Genomic DNA, 21064 nt, shown 5'->3' on the forward strand with positions numbered 1-21064 from the left:
TCACAAATTTTTATCTCCTGCTCCACACTCTCCCAAGTGCCAAAGAAAAACTATCTCTAGCTGAGTTCTTTATGTGCTTAGGTAATATGTGCATGTGTAATGCACTGGGAAAGTATAAGACAGTGTCTTCCCAACAAAACCTGTTCTACTTTATTTCTTAGCTCTCTTAAGCACTCTAGAACCAATCATCCAAATAATGTAAGAATCACTTTTGATTCTCCCTTCAACCACAGGTCATGTCAATTCTACTATGAAATATCTCCCCAAGTATTCCTTCTTGTCTTCTTTCAATAACAACATTAGCTGAGACCTTCATTATGTCTATGCAAATGATTCCAATATCTTTTCATTAGTGTTTTTGTTCTGTTAACAAAACTGCATGATGTTATCTATTTAGACTCGTTGGTAGCTACTCACCCCTTTTTTCTTTTCCTTTTTTTTTTTTTAAAGTGTGTGGGTACTTGGAATTGAAACTGGGAATATTCTACCTCTGGACTACACCCCTAGCCCTAATTTTATTTTTTATTTTGAAACAAGGCCTCACTAAATTGCCACCGCTAGCCTCAAACCTGCAATCTTCCTGTCTCCTAACTGGGGTTATAGATGTGTACCACCATACCTGGCTGCTGCTCACTCCTTCTAACATCAATTCTAGCTCTGCATGCATCATCTAATGTCATCTTCACAATTACTGAACTTTTTAGATATGGAAATAAAAGTATGGTTTTAAAAATGCATGACTTCAAGCAAATTTGTGGCAGAGCAGAGATGTATCCTCAAATGGTCTGACTCCAGAGCCAGTGCTCTTGACCTTCATAGTCTCCCAACTCTACCATATGCCTCTGCAAAGGCTTTTTAAAACTTGGGAACACTCTCTCGCCAATCCCCAAACAGTGATCTTCAATACAAATACCACCTCTTAAAAGCCAACCCAATCTACCAAACAAAGTTCTCTTCGAATTTTAATAAAATCTCTATTATTGCACTTACTCATTAATTCATGCCTTCTCTTCATCCTGTACTCTGGTCCCTATATTAGTGAAATGCATTCACACAAAAGCCTTCAATAAATGTAAAGTATCCATTCTTTGAGGGCAGAAGTGGAATCTATTAACATCCTTCACCCAAAATACTCAACATATGCTTGACATATATTAAGTGTTCTATAACTATTTGATGGATGGGGGGGGGGGGCTAGGGATGGAACCCAGGGGCCTTCTACCTCTGGCCTGTGGGAACAGCATCTTGCTAAGTTGCTGAGGCTAGCTTCACACCTGTGGTCCTCCTGTCTCAGCCTCCCAAGAACTAGGATTACAGATGTGTGTTATTACGCCTGGCTAATATATTAAAAAGAAAAGAGGAGAAAAAAAACTGGCCAGGCATGGTGGCACACACTTGTAACCCCAGCATTTGGGAGGCTGAGACAGGAGGATCATGGTTCAAGGACAGCCTCAGCTACTACTTAGTGAGGCCCTCCGCAACTCAGTGAGACCCCATTTCAAAATAAAGAATAAAAAATAGGGCTGGGGAGTAACTTGGAGGTAGAATGCCTCTGGGTTCCATTCCCAGTACTGGAAAAAAAAAAAAAAAAACTAGTGAAAATGTTTCTTAAAATACTTTTAACAGCCAGCGCCAGTGTAAAATATGCACTTTTTAGCCAGGCATGGTGATGCATGCTTGTAATCCTAGTATTTGAGAAGCTGAGACAGGAAGATCCCAGGTTCACAGCCAGCCTCAGCTACTTATTGAGGCCCTCTCCAACTTAGTGAGACCCTGTTTCAAAATAAAGAATAAAGAGCCGGGCGTGGTGGCGCACGCTTATAATCCCAGCATTCAGGAGGCTGAGATTGGAGGATCACGGTTTGTGGACAGCCTCAGCTACTTAGTGAGGCCCTCCACAACTTAGTGAGACCCTGTTTAAGATCAAGAATAAAAAATAGGACAGGGAGTATAGCTCGGAGGTCGAATGCCCCTGGGTTCTATCCCCAGACTCTCCCCATCAAAATAAATAAATAAATAAAATAAAGAATTAAAAAATAAAGCCGGGCATGGTGGCACATGCTTGTAATCTCAGCACTTGGGAGGCTGAGATAGGAGGATCACACAGGTTAGAAGCCAGCCTCAGCTACTGAGTGAGCTCTCAGTAACTTAGTGAGACCCTGTTTCCAAATAAAGTATAAAAAATAGCTCTGGGAGTACAGCCCAGAGGTAGAAAAGCCCCTGGGTACCAAAAAAAAAAGAATAAAAAATAGGACTGGGGATGTAACTCAGATATAGAATGCCCCTGGGTTCAACCCTCAGAGAGAGAGAGAGAGAGAGACAGACAGACAGACAGACAGACAGACAGACAGACAGACATATACATATACATATATACACACACAGGACCATATTTTGAATCTACAGCTTTATAACTATTTCCCTAAGGCAAAGTGACTAATGCAGATCTCATATAGGCTTTGTCAGTCCCTGCATCATCAAATAATTTCTGAGCTAAAATTAGAAAAAAGAAGATCTTTGGACTAATCTTTGTGTAAGAAATGTTTCCTTTATTGTCACAGTGGCTGTACAGTAAATCCTACTCAACTGTTGATTACCACAAGTTGTCACTGTGTCTTTACCAGTAGGTGGAGCCAAGGCTACAGACACCAAGTCCCAAGCTCAGAGATTAGCTCACTCAAGCATCCAGTAAGGCATGTACATGAAGCCTTGGGTCAGACACTGGAGAGAGCTAATCTTAAGGGGCAACCAGATGAGCTTGTTAATATGTTGTTCTTTAATCTTGATTTGAATGCATTTCTCCTCAAATATACCACAGTATATCTGGATATCAGTCCTTACAGACAAAGATTCCTTGTAAATGAAGAGGACCTTAGAACAGAATTTCACTGAATTGTGTGTGTCACAAGTCAATTTTTTTTACTACTGTATCTCATAAGACATTTTTGAATATATGAATGGTCAAATGAAAACAGAACAGATGTAATATTATCAAGATAAGGCAGTCTTATATAGTGGGCATCAATTACATTTTTAGAATATTTACGTTTAACTATGACTTATGAAATTGTAACAGAAAAAAGTATTTTGTTAAAAGACCAACAATAATCGGAAAGGTTTTTTAAACAGCTAGCAGGAAGAAATCAACTAAAAGCAATATAACAAAGCAAACAAATGAGATGCTGGCTCTATTTTTAAACAGGGAAAAGTAGACCACCTAGTGAAATCGTCATTGGGAATATTCCAAGAATAAATGTGTATCACACCTTGTCATTTTCTCTTTTTTTTGACAATCGGCTGTATCTATTGACTGCAGCATCATGATCTGGAAAGCAGAAATAAATGTTAACAGCAATACAACAATATTTCACAAAATAACTGCTCTAAATGGTCTTACATGTGCATCTTTCTGTGACTGTATTAACATAAGGTTAAGAATTCCCTACCACATGATCACTACATTCAAATTTCTCCACAGCAAGCCGGGATTACACTTGTAATCTCAGCATTTGGGAGGCTGGGACAGGAGGATCATGGTTCACAGACAGCCTCAGCTACTTAGTGAGATCCTTTGCAACTCAATGAGACCTTATTTCAAAATAAAGAATAAAAAATAGGGCTTGGGGTGTCACTTGGAGGTAGAATGCTCCTGGCTTCCATCTCCAGTATTGAAAAAAAAAAATTTCCACAGCAAAATCTCCCCACAACTTTCTACTTACCAAACTGGTAAAAAAAAAAAAAAAAAAAAAAAAAAAAAAAAGATATTTTAATTCCAAGGAAACTATAATCTACTAAAAGTTTTGAAAGTATCTCTAGTACAAAAATAGCAAATGCTCATTAAAAATTTGAATATACAAGCTGGGCGTGGTGGCACACACTTGTAATCCCAGTGCTTGAGAGGTGGAAACAAGAGGATGGCTCAGGTTCAAAGCCAGCCTCGCTGGCTTAAGAGACCCTGTTTCCAAATAAAACATAAAATAGGTCTGGGAGTGTAGCCTGGAGGTAGAAGGGTTCCATCCCCAGTACCACAAAAAAAAAAAAAAAAAAAAAAAAATTGAATATACAGAAAAACAACTTAAGTAAAATGCTGCATTATAAAGACAGTAAATTACAAGACTCATTTAAATGAGTCTGCAATGCTCATTTAAACTTTTAATTTGGAGCCGGGCGTGGTGGTGTATGCTTGTAATCCCAGTACTAGGGAGGCTGAGACAGGAGGATCGCACAGGTTCAAAGCCAGACTCAGATACTTAGTGAGGCTCTCAGCAACTTAGTGAGAGCCTGTTTCAAAATAAAATATAAAGTATGTCAGGGGTGTAACCCAGAGGTAGAGACCCCTGGTTCCATCCCCAGAACCACAAAAAATAAAAAAAAAACTTTTAATTTGGTTCATTTTTCCATTACTACAAAGCATCAGCAATGATATGCACTGAAATATGCATCAAGAAAATAAGTATGCAAAATAATTCAAGGCTTACCATTACTAGCAATTTGAAATACTTCTTTCAATGTCAGTATTTCTGAAAAAGTTCAAGAATAATTTCAGTTTAGTATATTTATAAAATATGTTAATTTTTTTATTTATAGGGTTGAGGATGTAGCTGAGGGGTAAAGTGCTTGCCTAGCATGTACAAAAGCCCTTGGGTTCCAGTACCACAAAAGAAAAAACAACTGCTTACAAAGTAATAAATGCTACTTAAGCTATAACTCCAAATAATATTTTATACTTCCACATTCAAGGTAAAAAAAACCACTCTGTATTTTTTCTAACTAGTTTATGGAACATCTACTATCATTAGTAACATACTACCAGAAAATCTACTTGCAACAAATTAGTACTATGACACAATATAAATTTTTAAAGCCATTGTAAATGCCAATGTAGGCAAATATTCTGACACAGTCCCAGAATCTAACTTTTATTTCAAGAATAAATTTGTATATTTAAAAGTTTTAAAGTTATAAGAGCCAATTCTATATATCTTGCATTTTATCACCCAGTAACCCCAAATGTACAAAAATATCCACAAACTCTTAAGTCACAGGTTGTTAGATGTGCCAGCACCCCTACCTCTGACCTCTAGCCCATATAAAATACCTCTCCATTCTACCAGTATCCTCATTCAAGACTTAGTCATCTCTCATATGGGGCTCTCATTTCTCAGTCTAATCTCCTACACACCAAATTCACACAATTTCTTCCTCCAAAAAAGGGGGGTTTGTCTTTTTTTAAAGATCTCTACCGGCTCTAGTCCAACATCTTTGGCAATGATCTAGTTCCATCGAATCTATTTCTATAATCATCTGCCTTGCCCCAACACATCCAATGGTAGAGCCACAATAAATTTGTTTTATCCTTAAAAAAAGTTGTGTCTTCCTTAATACAGTCTATTCCCCTAAGAGAACAATGACTCTCTTCTGGCATGTTCTTCCTCATTGTTCAATGCTCATGTCACACACTTGGTGAAGCCTTTCTGACATTTTCCTCTGAGTTCCCAAACCACCTTTTCATTCTCTAATTATAAGAGACACAGTGTCATAATTATGTGTTTGCCCATCTCCTTCTCTAGATTTCTGAAGGGAAGGGAGATCTCCTATCAGCATCTGTCAGTATCTACTTCAACACCTATTAAGCACTCCTATAAATGTTTGATGACTGATTAAAGTAAAAGTGGCACAAGCTGTGGTCAGAAATGGTTTCAGTATGGAGTAAAATGCATTTGTAAGCACTGATCTTCTGACAGTGGATGAAAGTAAATATAAGCTTGACTTTAATACCTTTCAGATCTCTTTCTTTAAACTGGGTAATGGGGAACATCATGGCATCAGCAAGTTGAGTTGAAAGTACCGCATGACAAGAGCTAAGCTAGTAAAAGAAAGACCAAGAAGGTTAAATAACTAACAGATAACATTTAAAACTAATAAATGTCTACACAGAGATATTTAACTAGTTATATAAATTAAACAATCTAGTAAATAGAAAAGCTTTGATACATTATACATAAGAAAACACTAAAAGCCACGTGATACAGTACAAAACTGTACAGTCAAAAAATTTTGTTTAATTTTTTTTCTAAATTTTCTTCAAAGAAAATTTAGAATTTTCTTCAAAGAAAATTTAGAATTTTCTTCAAAGAAAATTTAGAATGACCCTGGATTTGGCAATGATCTTTTTTTTTTTTTAGCTATGACACCAAAAGCACAAGAAACAAAATTAAAATATAAATCGAACTTCCTCAGAATAAAAAACTTTTGTGCATCAGAGGATACTATCAAAAAAGTGAGTGAGCCAGGTGTGGTGGTGCACACCTGTAATCCTAGTACTTGGGAGGCTGACAAAGAAGGATCACAAGGTTTAAGGACAACCCCAGCAAATAATGAGACTCTCAGCAACATAGCAAGACTAAACAAAAAATAAAATTGGGCTAGAGTGTAGCTCAGAGGTAATGCCCCAGGTTCATTCCCCAGTAGCGAAAAAACAAAAAAAAAAAAAAAAAAGATACCTGACAGAATGGGAGAACATCTTTGTCAATCACTTATCTAACAAGAAACTTTTATCTAGAATAGAGAACTCTTAAAAAGTAATCCAATTTAAAAATGAGAAAAGGGTAGCCAGGCACGGTGGTGCATGCTTGTAATTCCAGTACTTGGGAGGCTGAAACAGGAGGATCACAGACTTACAGCCAGCCTCAGCTACTTACTGAGGACCTCCCCAACTTAAAAGCCCTGTTTCAAAATAAAGAATAAAAATAGGGCTGGGGGTATAGCTAAGAGGTGGAATACTCCTGGTTCAATCCCCAGTAACCACCCCCCCCCGCCCCGACACACACACAAATAAATAGATGAAATTTTATTCAGCCAAAAAAGGAAATGAATGCTGACACATACTATAGCACAGATAAACTTTAACTCACACTAAGTAAATTAAGACACACACAAAAGCCCACAAATTATATGGGTCTATTTACATGACATATCCAAAACAGGGCAATCCATAGAGACAGATTAGGGTTGCCAAGAACTGGGGAGAGAAGGAAGGCGGGCAGGGGGTAGGGGAGTGACTGCTTAACAGGCAGAGAATTTCCTTTGGGATAATGAAAATATTCTAGAATGAGACAGTTGTGAGAATTGCACACAACACTGTGAAGATACTGACTGTTACAAGTGGCAAATTTATATGTATTTTACCACAATTTTTTTAAAAAATGAAAAATGTTCCATTTCCTGTATTATTTATTTATGTTGATCTCCTAGGATACTATTTTGTCAAATATTTTAAAAACTGGAGCCAGGTGAGATGGCACACTTGTAGTCCCAGTACTTGGGAGGCTGAGATAGGAGAATCACAGGCTCAAAGCCAACCTCAGCAACTTGGCAAGATAACCAGCAACTTCCTGAGACTTTTTCAAAATAAAAAATAAAAGGACTTGGGATGTAGCTTGGAGGTAGACTGCCCCTGGGTTCAATTCCTTTAAAAGGAGAGACTTGGAGCTCAGTGGTAAAACACTTGCCTAGCACGTGCAAGTCCCCTGGTTCAATCCTCAGCATGGCAAAAAATACACTTGTTCAAAAAAAATCACTCTTCTAATTCTCTTAACTAGGAAAGACAGAACTATCTAATGGTTTATATGAAAAAAAGGCATTCACTACAGTGGTACAGAATAGCTATTGGACTCTCCATACATATTTTACTACCTTTCTTCTTCCTAGCTTCCAGGACTTTTGTTTTGCTTTTTTCAATGATTTGTTGTGATGACTGGCTTCAGAAATTACGAGTTAATTCCTGCTGTTTTGGATGGAAGGATTAATAAGGTCTGAACAGTAAAATGTTGCTTGATAACAAAGGAGAAACTGCAAAGGGCCTATAACTCCCAGCTTCACTCTTTTTTCCCTGCCTATAGCAAAGAACACTGAAAAGATTGAATGGACTGGGATTAGACATGTTCATCTGTAAGTTTATTCCTGGAAAACAATTTTTTTAATTAGATAAAGTACTGTTTTTATGAGACAGCCACTAGGAATAGAAATAAGGTCCTTCTTTAATAACAAAGCTTTACGCATACAATCATAATAATAAAAGTCTCCAATAAAAGCTGAATAATGTAATTAGAAGATCACTTACACATGCAAAATAAGCATTTACCTCATCTATAACTTTTGAAAACTGTTGTAAAGTAGAGCTCATAACTTCATCATCACCCCCCAACGGAAAACGCTGAAAAGTGAGAACAGAGATGAGGTAAAAGTCCAATAGTATGTGAATCTTGTGAATGATATTAGAATTTACATGTTCAAGTAACTTCAGAAAACTTCTAAAATTTTGAATAAGCCCCCAAAATAACATAATACAGTAACTTATATAATTAATAAACATCAATTAAAATGTGTGCTAAGCAACTAGTGAGCATGGTACACCGGAACTGACACCATCCTGGGAATTCAAACATTTAGCATTTAGCTCCACTTCTTCCAATAAGTAACAGTGTAATCGTGAGCATGGCTGTTTCTCATTTGTAAGAAGGGAAACTAGATAACCTCAGTCTCTGACATTAAATCACTAAAATTACCTCAAAGCAAGGGCTATAGTGAAATTTCAGTGGCATAGTCTATGAATTACAAAAGCTTAAGAAATTTTTTTTTTGCGGGGGGAATTGGGGATTGAACTCAGGGACAGTCTACCTCCAAGCTATACCTCCAGTCTTATTTTTACTTTTTATTTGGAAATAGGGTTTTGATAGTTGGTCAGGATGCCCCTAAATCTACAATCCTCCTGTCTCAGCCTCCCAAGTACCAGGATTATAGGTATGTGCCATCATGCCTGGCTAAATTTAAGAATTCTTAATGAGAAAGCCAGGCGTGGTGACGCACGCTTGTAATCCCCGCGCTTGGGAGGCTGAGACAGGAGGATCGCACGGGTTCGAAGCCAGCCTCAGCTACTTAGTGAGGCTCTCAGCAACTTAGTGAGACCCTGTTTCCAAATAAAATACTAAATAGGTCTGGGAATATAGCCTGGAGGTAGAAAGCCCCTGGGTTCCACCCCCAGTACCACAAAAAAAAAGAATTCTTAATGAGAAAATCTATCTATACAAATACTATATCACTTCAAGTATTAAATCATGCTTTTAAAACTTTGATATACAATACCTGTTTTTCATACTCTTTTAAAAGTTTCGAAGTCAGGTGCGTAGCTGCACTTAATTCATTCTACAGAAAAAGATCAGTAGTCAAGTTAACACAGTATTACTAATCAAGAAAAAGTTTTAACTGAAGATACCTAGGCCACTTTTACTAACATCTACCATAAATATTATACATTGTAGTTTTTTATTTTTATTTATTTTTTGATGGTCTGGGAGTGGAACCCAGAGTCATTTGATCTTTGAGCTACACTCCCTGCTATATATTTTTATTCTTTATTTTGAAACAGGATCTCACTAAGTTATGGAGGATCTCACTAAGTAGCTGAGGCTGTCTGCAAACCATGATCCTCCAGTCTCCGCCTCCCAAATGCTGGGATTACAAGCGTGTGCCACCACACCCAGCTTTACATCATAGTTTTTTAAACCTTCATTAAATTACTGAAAAAAAGAACTACCTAATACTAAAGTACTTCAAAGGAAAACTCAAACCATGAAAGATTTCAGCAATGTTCTAGACATCTTCTTTTTCTTCTTTTTTATTGGATAATAAAAAATAAGCATTAAATTAAATATTTGAGAATCTAGAAGTAAACGATATATAATCTTAGCAAAATCTTTAAGACTACATGGATGACTATTATTCTTCTATCTAGACAGATACCAGACTATGATAAGCATTTGATAATATACAACCAAAATGTGGTTGATTTACTTAGAACAGCCAGATGAAAGATTTTTTTTTTTTTTTTTTTTTTTTTTTTTTGCGAATCTGGGGATGGAACCCGGGGCATTCTACCTCCGAGCTACATCCCCTGCCCTATTTTTTATTATTCTTTACTTTTAAACAGGGTTTCACTAAGTTGCAAAGGGCCTCACTAAGTAGCTGAGGCTGTCTGCGAATTGCGATCCTCCAGTCTCAGCCTCCTGAATGCTGGGATTACAAGCGTGTGCCACCATGCCCAGCTGAAAGAGATTTTTAACTCAAAGGTTTTTTTCAGTGTAAAGCACTGAAATGCTTCTTTTACCTGCTAACTGAATATATGTGGTAAAAAAAAAAAAATCAAACCTTGAGATCACAAGGAAAAAATAACTACCATAGCAACTTATAAGTTCATAATGAGAATATTAATCCAGAAAAGAGAAAAAAATAAGAAGGGGGGAAAAATGAAACTTGTGTACTTAATTAATCTCAAAGAAAATATATCATAAAGCCCAGGTTCTAAAGCTTCTAATTATTTTTGTGTGTGGTGTTGGGGAGTGAATCCAGGGCCCTGTACATAGTAGATAGGCACTTTACTACAGAGCTACATCCCCAACTTAAAGCTTATAATTATTTTTAAGGCAGGCTTATAATTAAGCTATATAAACATAGCCTCAAATTACGTATATATTATACAAGAAAAACTAGTTGTAGTCTTCTTAAATTCCTCTCCTTGTACCCCAGAGATACACCTAATTTTTACTACCATGTACTAACTAGAGAAGAGACATGCTACTTTCACATCCTCCACTCAAAAAAGGGAAGTGTTGCCGGGCGTGGTGGCGCACGCTTGTAATCCCCGCGCTTGGGAGGCGGAGACAGGAGGATCGCACAGGTTCGAAGCCAGCCACGCTGGCGTAAGAGACCCTGTTTCAATAATATAAAATAGGTCTGGGAGTGTAGCCCGGAGGTAGAAGGGCTTCCAGGAACCCCAGTACCACAAAAAAAAAAAAAAAAAAAGGGAAGTGTTCCTTCAGATTAAAAGCATGGTTAGGGGAAATATGAGCCCTGATATGTAGTCTTCAGTAAAACCTTAGGCAAGAATCACTGTCAGTGAGTTTTAATAAGAAAGCCCTTGCTGTGTTTGGGGTGAAAGACAGCTGCTTCAATCTTACCACCTTTAAGTGCTACAAACTATATACTAGTGACTGAAATGTATGCTTTCTACTACAATGTACTTCAAGCCCACCCATCCTATTAGCCCAATACAAGGCTTGGCTCCAGTAAATAAGGCAGATGCTATCTCTGTCCTCGCAGGACTTAAAGACTCATTTTTAAACAGTGCTACTTTAGCCCTCAGCTTTTTACCTGTGCGTCATAAATCCGATGCATAGCTTGATATAACTGGTTCATATAGTTGGAAATGGCTATAGCATCTTCTTCAAATACACCCAGTAAAGACCTTGTCTGTATAAAATAAAAACAATACATTTATGTTAATCAGTACATAAAATTTAAAAACTCATTTTTTTCCCTAAAGGAAGCAGAAAGTTTAAGATAACAGAGCTCTAATAATTCTGAGTTTTAACATTTTCTCTTTTTACAATAATCCCAAGTAAAGATTTTTCTCAGTTTCACTTAAAGAAGTATTTTCTAACTACATTGTATAAACTTTAGGAGGACCAACAAAGATGCATTTTTATTAATCAGAAATTCTATAATTAAATAGGTATGCTTTTTATGAATTAAAAATTCTGTAATTAAACTAAAAACAAACCAACAGAAATATTCAAAACTTAGGAGGCTGGGGGTCTAGCTCAGTGGTAGAACACAGGAGGCCTAGCTGCACAAGGCCCTGGATTTGAATCCTAGCACTACAAACAAATAAAACCCTAAATTAACAGTATTCCACATATAAATATGTAAATGCTTTATTTCAGGATAACTTAGTATGATTACTTCCCTCCTTTCATTGTCTCTTCTAGTAGTAACAAATCTCTCCCTATCCTAATTTAAAATAATACAGTACTCCTCCCCAGCATGGCCAATTCTTCATCTAGAAAATACTAATTAGATAACAACCAGGACTGATTATCTTTCCTTAAATTGACTTGTTAACTGAACAGAAAAATGCCCTTGACCACTATGCCACTAAGAACCAACATCAAATCTGCAGGCACTGTCCAATATGACTACCACCAAGCTGATAACAATTGTAAAAATACAACCAACTCACAGGAAAGCATGGTGGTGCACGCTTGTAACCCCAGCACTTGGGAGGCTGAGGCAGGAGGATCACAGGTTCATGGCCAGCCTCAGCTACTTAGTGAGGTCCTCTGCAACTTAGTGAGACCCTGTTTTAAAAATAAAGAATAAAAAATAGGGCTGGGGGCATAGCTCAGAGGAAGAATGCCCCTGGGTTTCATCCCTAGTATGCAAATAAATGAATAAATAAATAAATAAAATAGGGCTGCCAGCGTAGCCTGGAGGTAGAATGCCCCTGCATTCAATTTCCAGTAACTCCCCCCCCCCAAAAAAAAGGGGAAGATAAAGCTCAGTGGTAGAGTGCTTGCTTAGTGTACAGCCCTGGGTTCAATCCTCAGCAGCAGCACCACCACCCCAAAATAAAATAAATTTAAATTTAATAAAGGCAACTATAATTCAGGATAGTCTTTCATGACTCCCAAGCTCCAACATTGTAACACAGCAACTCACAGGCTACTTTTGATAAGGATCAAATGATTTAATAAGAAACTTATCCATATTAGGAGCTTTAAAAGTTTTCCCATTCTGAGCCAGGCGTGGTGGCACATTTGCTTGTAATCCCAGCATTTGGGAGGCTGAGACAGGAGGATCGTGGTTCACGGACAGCCTCAGCTACTTAGTGAGGCCCTTTGCAACTCAGTGAGACCCTGTTTCAAAATAAAGAATAAAAATATAGGGCTGGGGGTGTAGCTCAAAGATGGAATGCCCCTGGGTTACATCTCCAGTACCACACACACACACAAAAAAAAACCTGTTATATTCTGTTGTTACTCTGCTTTTTAAACTGTAGTCTAAATAGTCAAACAACAACAACAACAACAACAAAAATTCATGCTAGAAGTATTAATCTCAACCTTGTAACTTAGGAAAAATGCTAAAAGCTCAACACTGGGAGTCTGGCACAGTGCCACAGCCAACTAGTCAGGAGACTGAGACAAGAGGATCTCTGTAACTATCCTGGGCAACACAGTGAGACCTCCTTTCAAAAAATAAAGGCTAAAATAAAAAACCCTATTAAGTCAGTTAAGGAAAAATGTAATGTTCACTCTGTGTGTGTGTGTGTGTGTGTGTGTGTGTGTGTGTGTGTGTGTGGTACTGGGGATGGAACCAAAGACCTTCTACCTCTGGGGCTATATTCCCAGACCTATTTTATATTTTATTTGGAAACTGGGTCTCACTAAGTTGCTGAGAGCCTCACTAAGTAGCTGAGGCTGGCTTCAAATCTGCACGATCCTCCTGTCTCAGCCTCCCAAGTATTGGGATTAAAAGCATGTGCCACCACACCTAGCTGCAATGCTCATATTTTTTTTTACTCAAAATATAATATATAAAGATACTTAAGCTATGTTAAATCAAAAGCAGGATAAAATTGTTATTCACAATATAATCTCAATCACATTAAAATATACAGAAAAAAAGACTACAGAGAATATATAGAAGATGGAAAAGCTTATTTAGAATAAAAAAAACTTAACAGGGTTTTATGCTGAATACTTAACGGGTAATTATGCAGGGTGTGTGTGTGTGTGTGTGTGTGTGTGTGTGTGTGTGTGTCCGCGCGCGCGTTCTGTCCTTTCCAATTTTTTTGATGCAAGCAATTATTATTTTAATAATCAAGGTCAAGAAGTTTAAAAAAAAAACACATTCACTATCTACAATAACGGAAGTTTAGAGAAGCAAAGTGACTTGCCTTTAGAGCAGAGGGTGAGCCTGGTGTGGCAGCACAAGCCTGTAATTCCAGTACTTGGGGGGCTGAGACAGGAGGATCACAAGTTCAAGAACAGCCTCAGCAAGTAGTGAGACTCATCAACCTAGCAAAACTCTATTTCAAAACAAAAATAAAGCCGGGCATGGTGGCGCACGCTTGTCATCCCCGCGCTTGGGAGGCAGAGACAGGAAGATCGTGCAGGTTCGAGGCCAGCCGCGCGCGCTGGCTTAGGAGACCCTGTTTCCAAATAAAAATGTAAAAATAGGTCTGGGAGTGTAGCCCGGAGGTAAAGGGCTTCCAGGAACCCCAGTACCACCAAAAAAATAAATAATAATAATAATAATAACAAAAATAAAATAGGGCTGGGGTGTAGCTTGGAGGTAGAATGCCCCTGGGTTCAACTCCTAGTACCATTAAAAAAAAAAATACATAAAGCAGAGGGTAGCAGTGAAGATTAAAACACTTATCCCCTCAGTTGCAATTCCAGGGCTGTCCATCCTACCTTAATGTTCTCCCTAAGAATTACCTCCAAGCATCTTTCCTTCCTAACTACTAGCTGTCCCAACTAATTTCCTAAGAAAATATTACCTAGGTAAAATGTATTGCTTAGGCCGGGCGTGGTAGCGCACGCTTATAATTCCCGCGCTTGGGAGGCAGAGACAGGAGGATCGCGCAGGTTCGAAGCCAGCCATGCGCGCTGGCTTAGGAGACCCTGTTTCCAAATAAAAATGTAAAAATAAGTCTGGGAGTGTAGCCCGGAGGCAGAAGGGCTTCCAGGAACCCCAGTACCACCAAAAAAAAAAAAAAAAAAAAAAAAAAGCATTGCTTCTAGAAACTCAAAGAATACCAATATGACTATTTCATTAAAAAGTACTATAAAACTGATACTAATATGAGGCAGGCTTGTAAAAGAAAATTCTCAAGTTATATACTAACTGTGTGAAAAGTTCAAGATTCTGTGCCTCAAAAGTCATGGCTAGGGCACCCTGTGACCCATGCTCAGCTGTTAACAGACTTTATGGGCTATATAAAACAGGACAGGCCAAAAAAAAAAAAAAAAGATAAGACAACCTGTTGAGTGTTACATAATAAAAAAGTAAAATGACAAAGTGCACCTGACCTATGTATGCAACCCACAAAATCACTGCTAATCATATGAAATATATGTTTTTATGCAAATATATGTGTGCATATATACTATGGCTTTTTTTTTTTTTTTTTTTTTTTGGTGGTACTGGGGTTCCTGGAAGCCCTTCTACCTCCGGGCTACACTCCCAGACCTATTTTATATTTTTATTTGGAAACAGGGTCTCTTAAACCAGCGAGGCTGGCTCCGAACCTGCGCGATCCTCCTGTCTCCGCCTCCCAAGCGCGGGGATTACAAGCGTGCGCCACCACGCCCGGCTTATACTATGATTTTATACTGAAGAAATCATTAAGAAAAATCTGAAGTGGCTATGTTGGCAGTCAAGATAAAACAAAATGTGGGTTTCTGTCAGTATAGTCTGATAAGAGTACATTACCAGCAAGCCACAGGCCTGTGAAGATAACCTACAGAATGGAAACAAAAACAACTCTACAATCAGGGCCCAATTTCAACTTGCCAGTTAAAACTGTCACAAAAATCCGTAGCACACGTGCCATCCAGAAAAGGAGGACCTGGCTCTTGCCTCCTGTTCCTTTTCTCCTGAGCCATATTAAACCACAGCACACACCTACCGCAATTGCTAAGTAAACAACATTTCAGAATTTTTTTTTTTTTTCATTCTGAGTGAATGGCAGACAACATCCTCTGCTGCCATCGCTTACCGTGTAAAAGGCAGGCACAGGAGTCAAGTTTCCCTATGTAAGTCAGAGCCCCCCTCCGCTGACACCTTTTTTTTTTTTTAATACAGCCAATTTCATAAAAATACCAAACGGCTACCTTTACCCCACCCGTTCTGAGCTAGAGCCACCGCACCAGCATCCTCCCAACGCACGGACCACACGGCGCGGGCGTTCACGGCGCTGGCCCGGGGGCCGCGCCGCCGCAGAGGGCCGAGAGCAGGCCCGGCCGCCCGCCGCCTCCCGGGCTCCGCGCCGGGACCGCGCGGACGACGCGGGGTGTCTCCGCGAATCCCAGCTCGGGGCACGGCCGCCACCGCGGCGACCGAGCCGGGGTCCGGGGCCGCGAACGCGCCCGCAGGCCGGCTGCCCTCCGCGCGGCCCACGCGGGCCTCGCGCCGCTGCCCGGCCGGCGGGCGGGCTGGCGGGGCCCCGGGGCGGCGGCCCGCCTCACCTGCGGACTGTCCTCCAGCGTCTCCTCGATGGGCAGCTTGTCGATCCCCGGCATCGTGGCGAAGGGAGGGCGGCGGCAGGAGTCGCGGCGGCCGCCCACGGATCGGCGCGCTGGCCCGCCCGCCTGCGGCAGCTGACCCCGGCCCGCCCTCTCGCAGGCGATGCTGCTGCCGACGCCGCCCGCGTCGCCCCAGCCCCGCGCCCAGCGGCCGCGCGGGAAATCCCGCCCCCGGCCGCGGGGCCCCGCCTCCCCGCACGCCCATTGGCTGGTGCTGACGCCAGTCGGTGCTGGGGGCGGGGCGAGAGGCTCCTCGCGGCTGAGGCGCTAGGGTTGGGGCCCGGGGCAAGCTTGCGTGTTGGCGACTACCTCCGGTAACCAAGGCCTCGAGTGAGGACCACATGGGGGAATTTGGGGCCGTTTTACTTCTTCTGTAGCATTTTTCGTCAGCGACCTGGGAAAAACCCTGACTGCTGACGCCCTAGTTCCTTCCCAGCTCTGCCCCAGCTTTGGGTCTTACCTCTCCCGCAAAATGGTTCTGGCCAAATCATAGGTCTGGGGAATCCCAGATCGTGTCCATATCTGGGTTTTCTGGAAAAATTTGTGAACAGTAGACTCGAAATTATTTTACTGGACAATTGGGTATCAGCAGACTCAGTTTAAAAAAGCATGGGACTTTGATGCTTAATTTATGGTCTTGAAGCCCAGCAAGCTTAGATTTCAACTTCCATAATTCTTTTACATCATGAACGAAAACAACTTTTAAAAAATCAGGATACGCGAGCCGGGCGTGGTGACGCACTTTTGTAATCCCAGCATTTGGGAGGCTGAGACAGGGGGATCGCGGTTCGTGGACAGCCTCAGCTACTATTTAGGCCCTTTGCAACACAGTGAGACCCTGTTTTGAAATAAAGAATAAAAAAATAGGGCTGGGGGTGTAACTCGGAGGTAGAATGCCCCTGGAATCCATCTCCAGTGCCTCAAAAGAAAGAAAGAGAGAGAGAAAGAGAGAGAGAGAGAGAGAGAGAGAGAGAGAGAGAGAGAGAAAAGAAAAGAAAGAGAGAGAGAAGGGGGAAAAAAAAAAAAACCCCGGGCATGGTGGCACACGCTTGTAATCCCAGCATTTGGGAAGCGGAGACCTAAGGATCATGGTTGGAGGACTGCCTCAGGTACTTAGTGAGGCTCTCTGCAACTTAGTGAGACCCTGTTTCCAAATAAAATATAAAATAGGTCTGGGAGTATAGCCCGGAGATAGAAAGCCCCTGGGACCCACCCCCAGTACCACCAAAAAAATAAATAGAAGAAAGAAAGAAAGAAAGAAAGAAAGAAAGAAAGAAAGAAAGAAAGAAAGAAAGAGAGAAATAAAGAAAGAAAGACTAAAAAATAGGGCTGAAGGTATAGCTTGGAGGTGCAACGCCCCTGGGTTCCATCCCCAATACGGGGGAAAAAAAAGAAAAAAAAGAATAAGCCAGGCATGGTGTGCATGATTGTGAGACAGGAGGATCGCACAGGTTCAAAGCCAGCCTCAGCTACTTAGTGAGGCTCTCAACTTAGTGAGACCCTGTTTCCAAATAAAGTATAAAATAGATCTGGGAATATAGCCCAGAGGTAGTAAAGCCCCTGGGTTCCACCCCCAGTACCACCAAAAAAGAGAAGAGAATAAAAACCGGGTGTGGTGGTGCACACTTGTAATCTCAGTACTTGGGAGGCTGAGGCAGGAGGGTGGTGGATTCACAGCCAGCCTCAGCTACCCAGTAGGCCCTCTGCAAGTTAGTGAGACCCTGTTTCAAAATAAGGAATAAAAAATAGGGCTGAGAGTGTAGCTCAGAGGTAGAATGTCCCTGGGTTCCATCCCCAGCACCACAACAGAAATTAAAGAAGAAAGAAAGAAAGAAAGAGAAAACAAAATAGGGCTGATGGTATAGCTCAGAGGTAGAATGCCCCTGGGTTCCATCCCCAGTACTACCCCCCCAAAAAAAATCAGTATACACTGGCTAATTATGTTAACAACAGACTGACATTTCTATTCCATTGAAAAGTATTCAAGCTGGATGTAGTGACTCGCACCTATAATTGCAGAATTTGGGAGGCTGAGATGGGAGGATCACAGGTTCAGGGCCACCTCAGGATAATCCTGTGATAGGAACATCGTGGGTTCCTGGCCAGCCTCAGCTACTTAGTGAGGCCCTCCACAACTTAGTGAGACCCTGTTTCAAAATAAAGAATAAAAAATGGGGCTGTGGTGCATTAACTCCGAGGTAGAATGCCCCGGGATTCAATCGCCAGCAAAACACAAAGTAGTATGGGAAGAGGCTTTAAATAGCTCCTTCAGACTAATTTTACAGTAAAGAAGCTCAAAGAATTTGGGGATATTTGACTAGCTGAGGGCTAGAACTTGGTCTTTCCTCCTGCCTTTTGATCTGCTTTCCAAAACCTCACACTGTCTTATTTATTTATCTGTAAAGTTACAAAAAGCTTTCATCAGTACACAGTGAAAATGGTAAAAACAAAAAACTAGAGTTTTCCCAAAACACCTGACCATTAGTCCCAGCAACCCATTTCTTTTTTTTTTTTTTTTTTTTTGGTGGTACTGGGGTTCCTGGAAACCCTTCTACCTCTGGGCTACACTCCCAGACCTATTTTATATTTTTATTTGGAAACAGAGTCTCTTAAGCCAGCAAGGCAGGCTTCAAGCCTGTGCGATCCTCCTGTCTCTGCCTCCCAAGCGCGGCCATTCCAAGCATGCGCCACCACATCCGGCAACCCATTTCATTTTAATTTATAAAGTATAAGATGCTGACTGAAAATCATTAATTTCCTGGTTTCATAGATATATTGAAACAAATCAGATACTATGGAATAAATTAGATACGATAATGAGAATGGATATACATATTTAACATATTTAATACTAGATGTTTTCATGGTGTGTGTGTGTGTGTGTGTGTGTGTGTGTTATGTGTGTGTGTGTGTGTGTGTGTGTGTGCGCATGTGTGTGTGTGGTGCTGGGTATTACCCAAGTGCATTCTACATCCAAGCCACACCTCTAGCACAATTTTATTTTTTATTTGGAAACAGGGTCTCACTTAAGCTGCTAAGGGCCTAAGTTTCTGAGGCTTCCCTTGAACCTGTGATCCTCCTGTCTCAGCCACCAAGTACTGGGATTATAGGTCTGCACCACTATGCCCAACTTCCATGATCTTTTGAAGGAAAGATAAAATTATGTTTTAAAAGTGTTTGAGGGAGCCAAGCTTGGTGGCGCACGCTTATAATCCCTGCACTTGGGAGGCTGAGATAGAAGGATCGCATAGGTTCAAAGCCAGCCTTAGCTACTAAGTGAGGCTCTCAGCAGCTTAGTGAGACCCTGTTTCCAAATAAAATATAAAACCGGTCTGGGAGTATAGCCCAGAAGTATAAAGCCTCTGGGTTCCACCCCTAGTACCACCAAAAAAAAAAAAAAGTATTTTGGGGAACGGAACATGGTGGTGCATGCCATGTAATCCCAGCATTGGGGAGGTGGAGACCAGAGGATCGCAGTTCACAGACAGCTTCAGCTACTTAGCAAGGCCCTTCGCAACGCAGTCAGACCCTGTTTTAAAAAATAAAGACTAGCGCTGGGCGTGGTGGCACACACTTGTCATCCCCGCACTTGGGAGGCAGAGACAGGAAGATCGCACAGGTTCGAAGCCAGCCATGCTGGTTTAAGAGACCCTGTTTCCAAAAATAAAATAGGTCTGGGAGTGTAGCCCAGAGGTAGAAGGGCTTCCAGGAACCCCCGTACCACCAAAAAATAAAAATAAAATAAAATAAAATAAGATAAAATAAAATAGACTAAAAAGTAGGGCTGGGTATGTAGCTCGGAGGTAGAATGCCCCTGGGTTGTATCCCCAGTACCACAAAAAAAGAAAAAAAGTTTTTGAGGGGTAGACTTTATTATAGTTTCACAGAATTATCTATAGTATTATCTTTCAAAAAGAGTTCTTCCCTTAGATTTTTTACCAAGTTGTCACTCATAGAGATCTTTAGCAGCCAGATGTGGTAGCGCACCCTTGTAATCCCAGCATTTGGGAGGCTGAGACAGGAGGTTTGTGGCTCTCGGACAGCCTCAGCTACTTAGTAAGGCCCTTTGCAACTCAGTGAGACCCTATTTCAAAATAAAGAATAAAAATAAGGCTGGGGGTTTAGCTCAGAAGTAGAATGCCCCTGGGTTCCATCCCTAGTACCATACACACACACACACACACACACACACACACACACACGCACAAAAGAGCGAAAGATCTTTATGGGTTCTTTATCCTTGGTATACCTTCCCCCTTCCCAGGTACTGGGGATCAAACCTAGAGGTGGCCTACCACTGATCCACATCGTCACCCCTTTGTTTTGTTTTGTTTTTTTTATTTTGAGACAGGATCTTGCTGATTGCCTAGCCTGTCCTCTAATTTGCAATTCCCCTCCTCATCCTCCTAAGTCACTTGGGTTACAAGCCTGGGCCCCCTTCCACTCTGCCAGCACAAGGACCATGCAACTTGGCTCTAAGGAAGGAAGACTTTTAAGGTAAGTGAGCTTCTTGATTGAATCATGATTTAAATTTTAAGAAGCGAAAAGTGGTAACATTTGATAAGAAACAGAAATGAAAATTGAAAACAAAGAATAAGAAAAGAGAGTTATCATGTAGTGTAACCAAAGGGAAGTTGCCCTATTAACTTGGCTAAACCACGTAATTCCAACGAAAAATTTGATCTGAATTATCTGGGTGTGATATTATCAAGCTAAATGCTTTCCTTCTTTTTCTGTTATGTGCATCTGAACTCAGTTTCTATAAAGTAGTCACGAGACTTTTACATTATCAAAGGGCAAGAAATTCTTGCCTGCTCAGCTGGTAAAAAATAAAAAACAGGTTAACTTTCAATTAGGTTGGAGAGGTGGTTTAGTCGAATTATAAACCTAGAATTTGAAGCATCATCTACTTAAAT

The 21064-nt window shown here is 40.6% G+C and overlaps 1 protein-coding gene across 1 annotated transcript in view; it reads right to left on the reverse strand.

Annotated features, from left to right (window-relative positions):
- APPL1 (adaptor protein, phosphotyrosine interacting with PH domain and leucine zipper 1) overlaps positions 1–16145 on the reverse strand; it is a gene marked incomplete at both ends in the record, with an annotated part of 35484 nt that extends 19339 nt beyond the window's left edge. The window contains 7 exons of the mRNA XM_080715996.1: positions 3267–3325; positions 4479–4520; positions 5779–5866; positions 8144–8215; positions 9145–9204; positions 11209–11307; positions 16092–16145. Of these exons, the coding sequence (XP_080572122.1) occupies positions 3267–3325; positions 4479–4520; positions 5779–5866; positions 8144–8215; positions 9145–9204; positions 11209–11307; positions 16092–16145 (474 nt within the window). The remainder of the gene's footprint in view (positions 1–3266; positions 3326–4478; positions 4521–5778; positions 5867–8143; positions 8216–9144; positions 9205–11208; positions 11308–16091) is intronic.
- Positions 16146–21064: the final 4919 nt, after the last annotated feature.

The sequence above is a fragment of the Muscardinus avellanarius genome (genome assembly GCF_963383645.1).
Source record: "Muscardinus avellanarius genome assembly, chromosome: 18".
Taxonomy (NCBI): domain Eukaryota; kingdom Metazoa; phylum Chordata; class Mammalia; order Rodentia; family Gliridae; genus Muscardinus; species Muscardinus avellanarius.